Raw genomic sequence first — 9,761 nt, forward strand, 5'->3', positions numbered from 1 at the left:
CCAACATGTGCAGGTAGCCTACAGGAGTGCCTTTGGAGGTGATTGTTTGACAATTAGATGAAAACAGGATGACTGGTCGTGTTTATGCCTCATTAAAAAGGTAATAGGCTACTAGGCCCACAGAGATCATATTACATTTATTTGGGTTCTATATGTAATTGTTTGATTAAACCTAGGTCATAAAAAAAGTTTGTGTGCCTGCTTGGGTGCCCCGTACCTGTAAGAAATTAAATCTACTTTCACCCCTGGCGCGTGGTGATGTGGGCTGGTGTTGCTGAAATGCCAGGGCTAAATTTTTGTCCCAGTCCTTCCCTGGATGTCCGTTTGCATTGATGGTGCTTTTCCTTGGTAATGACACTTCAAATGTATGGCCGTAATAGAGCTGGATGGAAAGACTAATGTTTTCTTTCATATTGTTTCATATGACGGGAGAGACAGCATTTTCATCAATGCTATGTTACTCTGTTTTGTCCATGTCTCATAGGCTACATTTGTGAGGCAGAAAAGACACACAGAAACAAATTAATGCAGTCTTACAAATGCAGAGACATGGAACAGATTATACTTAATGGGCCTGATAAAGTGTTATGAATACATTCTCATTGGCATTTAAACACAGTGTTGCTTTTGGACACAGTTTCTGTGACAGTCCAAGAGTAAGTGCTGAATTCCATCTTTGCTATATTGTAGAGGTCACATACACAATGAAAAGTGTCTGAACATTTTCCAAAATGCCGCATCTAAAAATAGTATGTTATTATCCTGAAAAGTTGTTTTTCATTTGGCGGTGGGGGTGTTTGGTGTCAGAGTTCATGGTGGAAGTAATTTTGCAGCTGTGCAACACAGAGAGGAACTACTTCAATCTTTACATATTATTTCATAATATTTATGGGCAAAAAAAGTGGTAAAAGGCACACTCACACCACACAAATAATGCTAGCAAAAATAGCCAGCCTCACAAACCCTGTCACCCTCATAAACCCCCATAGACTTGTCTGTTCAAAGTCAGTCTCAAAACCCAACCCTAGGCAAAAGCAATGTGGTCTCAGGGCAATTTATATTATTCTGTTGGTGGCGGATGTGTTGTTACCTACCCCTACCACCTGGGGGCGGCCCATCAGGAAGATCAGGATCCAGTTGCAGAGGGAGGTGTTCAGTCCCAGAATCCTTGTTGTTTATTGTTGAGCTTTGAAGGTACTATGGTGTTGAACACTGAGTGGTAGACAATGAATAGCATTCTTCAGATAGGTGTTCCTTTTGTCCAGGTGGGAAAGGGCCGTGTGGAGTGCAATAGAGATTGCATCACCTGTGGATCTGTTAGGGTGATATGCAAATTGGAGTGGGTCTAGGGTTTCTGGGATAAGTCTAGGGTCTAGGGTTTCTGGGTTGTTGATGTGAGCCATGACCAGCCTTTCAAATCACTTCATGGCTACAGACGTGAGTGCTACGGGTCGGTAGTCATTTAGGCAGATTACCTTAGTGTTCTTGGGAACAGGGACTATGGTGGTCTGCTTGAAACATGTTGGTATTACGGACTCGGACAGGGAGTGGTTGAAAATGTCAGTGAAGACACTTGCCAGTTGATCAGCGCATGCTCGCATTACACGTCCTGGTAATCAGTCTGGCCCTGGGGCCTCCCGGGTGGCGCAGTGGTTAAGGGCGCTGTACTGCAGCGCCAGCTGTGCCATTAGAGTCCCTGGGTTCACGCCCAGGCTCTGTCGTAACCGGCCGCGACCGGGAGGTCCGTGGGGTGACGCACAATTGGCCTAGCGTCGTTAGGGAGGGATTGGTCGGTAAGGATCTCCTTGTCTCGTCGCGCACCAGCGACTCCTGGGGTAAAATTCAAAACAAAACAAAAATCAGTCTGGCCTTGTGAATGTTGACCTGTTTAAAAGTCTTACATCAGCTGCGGAGAGCATGATCACACAGTCGTCCGGAATAGCTGGTCTCATGCATGTTTCAGTGTTATTTGCCTCGAAGCGAGCATGGAAGTAGTTTAGCTCATCTGGTAGGCTCGTGTCACTGGCCAGCTCTCGGCTGTGCTTCCCTTTGTAGTCTGTAATATTTCACAAGCCCTGCCACATCTGACAAGCATCTGAGTCATGGTAGTACGATTCGAGCTTAGTCCTGTATTGACCCTTTTCCTGTTTGATGGTTCGTCGGAGGGCATAGCAGGATTTCTTATAGGCTTCCGGGTTAGAGTCCCACTCCTTGAAAGCGGCAGCTCTAGCCTTTAGCTCAGTGTGGGTGCTGCCTGTAATCCATGGCTTCTGGTTGGGGTATGTACGGACGGTCACTGTGAGGACGACGTCATCGATGCACTTATTGATGAAGCCAGTGACTGATGTGGTGTACTCCTCAATGCCCTCGGAAGAATCCCGGAACATATTCCAGTCTGTGCTAGCAAAACAGTCCTGTACCTTAGCATCTGCTTCATCTGACCACTTTTTTATTGACCGGGTCACTGGTGCTTCCTGCTTAGATTTTTGCTTGTAAGCAGGAATCCGGAGGATAGAATTATGGTCAGATTTGCCAAATGGAGGGCGTCTCTGTGTGTGGAGTAAAGGTGGTCTAGAGTTTTTTTCCCTCTGGTTGCACATTTAACATGCTGATAGAAATTTGGTAAAAAAGGATTTAAGTTTCCCTGCATTAAAGTCCCCGGCCACTCGAAGCGCCGCCTCTGGATGAGCGTTATTCTATTTGCTTATTGCGGAATACAGCTCTTTGAGTGTTGTCTTAGTGCCAGCATCGGTCTGTGGTGGTATGTAGACAACTACGAAAAATACAGATGAAAACTCTGTTGGTAGTTAGCTTATCATGAGATTCTCCATCTCAGGCGAGCAAAACCTTGAGACTTCCTTAGATATCGTACACCAGCTGTTGTTCACAAATATACATAGTCCGCCCACCATTGTCTTACCAGACTCCGCTGTTCTATCCTGCCGATACAGCGTATAACCAGCCAGCTGTATGCTGATAATGTCGTCGTTCAGCCACTACTCCGTGAAGCACAAGATATTGCAGTTTTTAAAGTCCTGGTGGTAGTTTCATCTTCCTCGTAGGTCTTTGTTTTTATTTTCCAATGATTGCATGTTAGCTAGTAGAACGGAAGGCAGTGGGGGTTTATTCGCCTACGAAATTTATCGCCTATGAAATTCTCAGAAGGCAGCCTGACCTCTGTCCTCTTTTTCTCCGTCTTCTCGTCACGCAAATGACAGGGATCGGGCAGTATGTCTTTCACGTAGGGCTCGTCGGACTCGTTAAAGAAAAAAAAAGCTTCTGCCAGTTCGTGGTGAGTAATCGCTGTTCTGATGTCCAGAAGTTATTTTCAGTCATAAGAGATGGTAGCAGCAACATTATGTACAGAATAAGTTCAAAAATAAGTTAAACAACGCAAAAAAACTAACAAAAAACATATTTGGTTACCAGCCATTTTCTCTGGCACCATGATGTAATGTTAGGTTACATTATGAAAGGAATAGTACAATATCATAGAAATTGTAGGACGTATAGTATCATACATCTTACCCGGTCGTACAATAACATACGAATTGGATGATGTAATTTATCATATGCCTTCCGAGGGGGTATAGAATTATACGTCTTATATTGAGACCAGGTTGCTTGCTACGTCATAACAACAAAGGAGAATTACAGGGATAATTTTCGTTGGGGTTAGGGAAACAAAACGCACAGTGCCTTGCGAAAGTATTCGACCCCCTTGAACTTTGTGACCTTTTGCCACATTTCAGGCTTCAAACATAAAGATATAAAACGGTATTTTTTTGTGAAGAATCAACAACAAGTGGGACACAATCATGAAGTGGAACGACATTTATTGGATATTTCAAACTTTTTTAACAAATCAAAAACTGAAAAATTGGGCGTGCAAAATTATTCAGCCCCTTTACTTTCAGTGCAGCAAACTCTCTCCAGAAGTTCAGTGAGGATCTCTGAATGATCCAATGTTGACCTAAATGACTAATGATGATAAATACAATCCACCTGTGTGTAATCAAGTCTCCGTATAAATGCACCTGCACTGTGATAGTCTCAGAGGTCCGTTAAAAGCGCAGAGAGCATCATGAAGAACAAGGAACACACTAGGCAGGTCCGAGATACTGTTGTGAAGCAGTTTAAAGCCGGATTTGGATACAAAAAGATTTCCCAAGCTTTAAACATCCCAAGGAGCACTGTGCAAGCGATAATATTGAAATGGAAGGAGTATCAGACCACTGCAAATCTACCAAGACCTGGCCGTCCCTCTAAACTTTCAGCTCATACAAGGAGAAGACTGATCAGAGATGCAGCCAAGAGGCCCATGATCACTCTGGATGAACTGCAGAGATCTACAGCTGAGGTGGGAGACTCTGTCCATAGGACAACAATCATCAATTGTATATTGCACAAATCTGGCCTTTATGGAAGAGTGGCAAGAATAAAGCCATTTCTTAAAGATATCCATGAAAAATGTTGTTTAAAGTTTGCCACAAGCCACCTGGGAGACACACCAAACATGTGGAAGAAGGTGCTCTGGTCAGATGAAACCAAAATTGAACTTTTTGGCAACAATGCAAAAAGTTATGTTTGGCGTAAAAGCAACACAGCTCACACCATCCCCACTGTCAAACATGGTGGTGGCAGCATTATGGTTTGGGCCTGCTTTTCTTCAGCAGGGACAGGGAAGATGGTTAAAATTGATGGGAAGATGGATGGAGCCAAATACAGGACCATTCTGGAAGAAAACCTGATGGAGTCTGCAAAAGACCTGAGACTGGGATGGAGATTTGTCTTCCAACAAGACAATGATCCAAAACATAAAGCAAAATCTACAATGGAATGGTTCAAAAATAAACATATCCAGGTGTTAGAATGGCCAAGTCAAAGTCCAGACCTGAATCCAATCGAGAATCTGTGGAAAGAACTGAAAACTGCTGTTCACAAATGCTCTCCATCCAACCTCACTGAGCTCGAGCTGTTTTGCAAGGAGGAATGAGAAAAAATGTCAGTCTCTCGATGTGCAAAACTGATAGAGACATACCCCAAGCGACTTACAGCTGTAATCACAGCTAAAGGTGGCGCTACAAAGTATTAACTTAAGGGGGCTGAATAATTTTGCACGCCCAATTTTTCAGTTTTTGATTTGTTAAAAAAGTTTGAAATATCCAATAAATGGCGTTCCACTTCATGATTGTGTCCCACTTGTTGTTGATTCTTCACAAAAAAATACAGTTTTATATCTTTATGTTTGAAGCCTGAAATGTGGCTAAAGGTCGCAAAGTTCAAGGGGGCCGAATACTTTTGTAAGGCACTGTATAAAGAAAAGGTATAAAGCCTGTGTTTACCACATACCTTATTTTGGGCGTTTATCCAAAAATACAACAACAAAAAAAACGTGAATTTCCCCTTAGGCTTTGCCCAACCAGCCGTGGCAGAGTTTGTGCCTACAAAAAGATGCCTTTAGCCTACTATTGCTTTCTATTGAAACCAGACCCTAGTCATTGTTGCCTATGGTTCGATTTTCGAGACTTTGATTGAGGACATGTAACCATTTTTTTTTTATGTTGTGTTGTGCTGTATTTTTATTTTACATTGTATTGATCACAGTTTTTTTTCCATATTGTATTTGATTGTTATGTTACTGGGATCAGGGCACCCTTGTGAATGAGACCCTGGTCTCAATTGGTTTTTCCCTGAATAAATAAAGAATAAATAATTAACTTCCTCAATGGGAAGTAATCCTCAGACTGAATTCACATGATGGGCAGCTGACTCTAATAGCCCACTTACCAGAGACATATAGCCTATTCTCTGCAGTTGTCCCACTACACACCCACAACCTCATTTTAACACCTCTGCAGCTCCTGATATTATATATTTTTCAACACAATGCTACATGTGGTTAAATATATCACACTTGGCTGGATATTTTTTATTTACCCACTCTTCCTTCCAGGCTATAGAACACATCATGCCTTTTTTCCAGTCAAAATAAATGGCACACTCTACCATTAGTGATGGTTGCATACATACAAGAACACATCATACAGACATATTACCCAAGAAAGGAGGATGTCATCATTTCTTATAGGTTGAAGTGAGAATCTAAACACAATAGTAATAAAAAAGTGGTTTGCCAAGTAAATGTTAGTGTTTTAACATTAATTACAACAATGGTACTCATGCTTTCGTTTTCCTCAACACATCGATAATGGTTGGGTGGGTGATCAAAATGATGGAGTGTCTCATTATTGAGCGAGCGTGGATGTTGGGATGCGATGCGAGCGCACTATACTGGTCCAAGGCGTTGTGGCACCTCGGAGCACGTGACACAGAAGCGCACAAAGCGACCCCTTCCTTATAAATAATAATCCCATACCTCAGACAGACACATCGCTGTCTCTTGGCTTTACTAAACAATGATGCGAGGCTCATCATGACGAAAATTCGAAATAAAAACTACTTTTGATGCACTTTGAAAAAGCAACTGTTGACATCAATAGGCTACGATTCCTGAGAGTGGATGTGTGGATACACTTTCTCTTGTCTTCATGTAATAAATTAAATCTGGCATATGGATCGACGCAAGTTATTTGTGCAAAGAATGTGAAGGTAAAAACACATTTTGTTTTAATAAAATCAAATGTTGCATTAATGCATAGTCAAAAATGTGTTACTTCATTGATTTCGCTATAACCTTATGACAGTGTTTATTCTAATGCGAGTCTAATTACTTGCCTGCAGCCTCTCTACAACCCTACTTATTGTTGGTCTTTCTTATTCGTTCATGAGTAGGACAAGGGGCATCGTCACATTGTTGTATATTCTATATCACAACCAGTAAATGGTTTGCTTATCTATAAACATCTGCATGAAAATGTTATCACAATTATTCTCAATAGCCTGTACTTTTTTATTAATGAAAAACAAACATGTCGAATAGGCCTATGTAGGTTATTGTAATTTTTTTAGCCAAATGTACAGATGTATTAATTATCAAATGGAAGGGTTATGTACTGTTTATCTATGAGAGCAAAACATAGTCATTTACAGTTCTACAGATTGATTCAACAAATCAATCTTGTCTTGAGAGAATATAACTACCTTGATGCATAATTAATTGAATCATAATTTTGAAACGTAATTACCCCTTAATTGAAAGGAAAGATTGACCTACATAGGCTACTTAATGCAATGTTTTTATCCTGGGGGCAGCACAGAAGGTTAGATATGGGTCTCATTAATTTGTCATCGACTGTTAATTCTCTCATTATTGTCTGAGACGCATCTGCTGGAGAGTCAGCTGGCTGATACAGCAGGGATGTCAATAATGTCACTCAGCAACCTACCCACATCACCCACAGTTAAATACATACACGTTTGCCATCCCCCACGTCACAATTAAACTAAATAATAAAAAGTATTGATCATTTCTAAATTGTCTGGAACTTTTTTCTCTAGATACTCATCTTATGTTACATAATTTACCTTCCAACTGGACAGCCATGAAGTCTGCTCTGGATGGAATAGCTGACACCACTTTCCGAACAATAACTAATGGTTTGCAATATCTTGGCTCCAACGATGTAAGCTACAGTGACCCATCCATAGAGTCTGGCTTTGCCAAGACTGGATTCCATTTAGAGAAGGCTCACTCTGCCCCACTTAGAAACTACTTCCCTCGAGTAGCTAGAGACGAGGAGCTTATCTTTAACTCCATTTACCAGACCAACTTCTCTGATCTGGTTGGCAATGGGACCTTTGTGGACAGCGGGGATTCTATCCAATGCGGGGAGAACTCTGTGGACATGGAGTGCTTCATGATTCTGACCCCCAGCCAGCAGTTGGTAGTAGCGATCATGGCACTCACCCTGGGAACCTTCACAGTGCTGGAGAACCTTATCGTACTGTGTGTGATCCTCTACTCCAGCACCCTGCGCTGTCGGCCCTCCTACCACTTCATAGGAAGCCTGGCTGTGGCCGACCTTCTGGGCAGTGTCATATTTGTGTACAGTTTCTTGGACTTCCATGTGCTACACCGGAAGGACAGCCCCAATGTGTTTCTCTTTAAGCTTGGTGGGGTCATCGCCTCTTTCAGTGCCTCTGTGGGCAGTCTCTTTCTCACAGCCATAGACCGCTACATCTCCATCCACAGGCCCATGGCTTACAAGCGGATCGTCACCAAGACAAAGGCTGTCATCGCCTTCTGCATGATGTGGACTATCTCAATTGTCATCGCGGTGCTCCCCCTACTGGGCTGGAACTGTAAGCAACTGAACTCAGTGTGCTCTGACATTTTCCCACTCATCGACGTGAAGTACCTGATGTTCTGGATAGGGATGACCAGTGTGCTGCTGCTGTTTATCATCTATGCCTACATGTTCATCCTGTGGAAGGCCCACCACCACGCCGTGCGCATGATGAGCCACCACTCCCAGAAGAGCATCATCGTCTACACAGCGCATGGCACCAAGGTACAGACAATGCGACCCGAGCAGGCCCGCATGGACATCCGCCTGGCCAAGACCTTAGTGCTGATTCTGGTGGTCCTCGTCATCTGCTGGGGCCCTGTGCTGGCCATCATGGTCTACGACCTGTTCTGGAAGATGAACAACTTTATCAAGACGGTTTTTGCCTTCTGCAGCATGCTCTGCCTGCTCAACTCCACCATCAACCCCATCATCTACGCCCTGAGGAGTAAGGACCTGCGCCTGGCCTTTCTTAACATCTGTCAGACATGCAGGGGAACTTCTCAACTACTGGACAACAGTGCTGAGTCCGATTGCCACAGCAGGAGCGTAAAAGGCACAGCCACGGCCTACAAATCCACGGCTAGCTGTGCAAACACCACTGTGAAATTGGCCAAAGTTACCCTTTTGGTCTCCCCCGAGACAACTGCATCTACCATCATGTGACTGTGAAGGAATCGACTCTGAAGGAATTATGCAGAGTAGTCACTACCCCAACTTGCACTGCACTGAAAGTTTGCTAAACATCAACTTCTAATTCAGTTCTTTGAAGTATATGTAGCTATAGGATAAGAGAATGTGGCTTTTTATTTCAATCTTTCAGAAGAAATTCATTTTCATTGGGAAATAATGGCGATAATCATTGTTAAACTGTACAGTTGTGTATTTAGTGGCATGCTTTGACTGTATGGTTTGTCTCTATAAAGTGCTTGTAGGTGAAATTGGCTGCTCTTTATATTGTAAATTAGTACATTGTGATGGTTTGTAGTTCTTGTCATAAAGCATGTTGTATGAAACTGTTTTGATTTCCTTATTTTTTGAGTGATGCATAATTGAGGACCATGTTATGAAATACAAGAGTAGACCATGTACATCTTTTCAATGATTCACATTATTTAATTTTATGCGGAGACAGATTTCTGCCAAAGAAGAACCACAAAGACATGTCATGTTGTGCAGTATTAAATATGTTTTCCCCCTCTCCATATGCATTGTGTTTTTCTATGAATACACATTATAATAAATTTTTTAAATAAAAACATTCAGGAAAGCAGCTTGTGAACCACATACAGTATAATACACATGTATTTTTTTGTGCATCTCATGAGATTGAGGATGGCACTGCAATGCTACTGTGAAGAAAATACCTTATCTCATGAAACTACAGAGACAGAAAAAATATAAAGTATTTATGTGCAGTTACTTATTCCAAACCAGCTAATTTAGTAATAAGCAATGTATATGAATGTTTTCATCTGATCACAGCAATTGAAACACAATAGCCAGTGTGTT

At 42.2% G+C, this 9,761-nt stretch overlaps 1 protein-coding gene across 1 annotated transcript; it reads left to right on the forward strand.

Moving 5' to 3' along the window:
• The first annotated feature begins 6,293 nt into the window (after positions 1-6,293).
• On the forward strand, positions 6,294-9,453 carry LOC118944255 (cannabinoid receptor type 1A-like). Its single transcript, XM_036962706.2, has 2 exons — positions 6,294-6,612; positions 7,462-9,453. Exon 2 carries the CDS (start codon positions 7,473-7,475, stop codon positions 8,913-8,915), a length of 1,443 nt encoding a protein of 480 aa, XP_036818601.2. The 5' UTR covers positions 6,294-6,612; positions 7,462-7,472; the 3' UTR covers positions 8,916-9,453.
• Positions 9,454-9,761: the final 308 nt, after the last annotated feature.

The sequence above is a fragment of the Oncorhynchus mykiss genome, chromosome 25 (assembly GCF_057628025.1).
Source record: "Oncorhynchus mykiss isolate SJ-2025 chromosome 25, ASM5762802v1, whole genome shotgun sequence".
Classification (NCBI taxonomy): domain Eukaryota; kingdom Metazoa; phylum Chordata; class Actinopteri; order Salmoniformes; family Salmonidae; genus Oncorhynchus; species Oncorhynchus mykiss.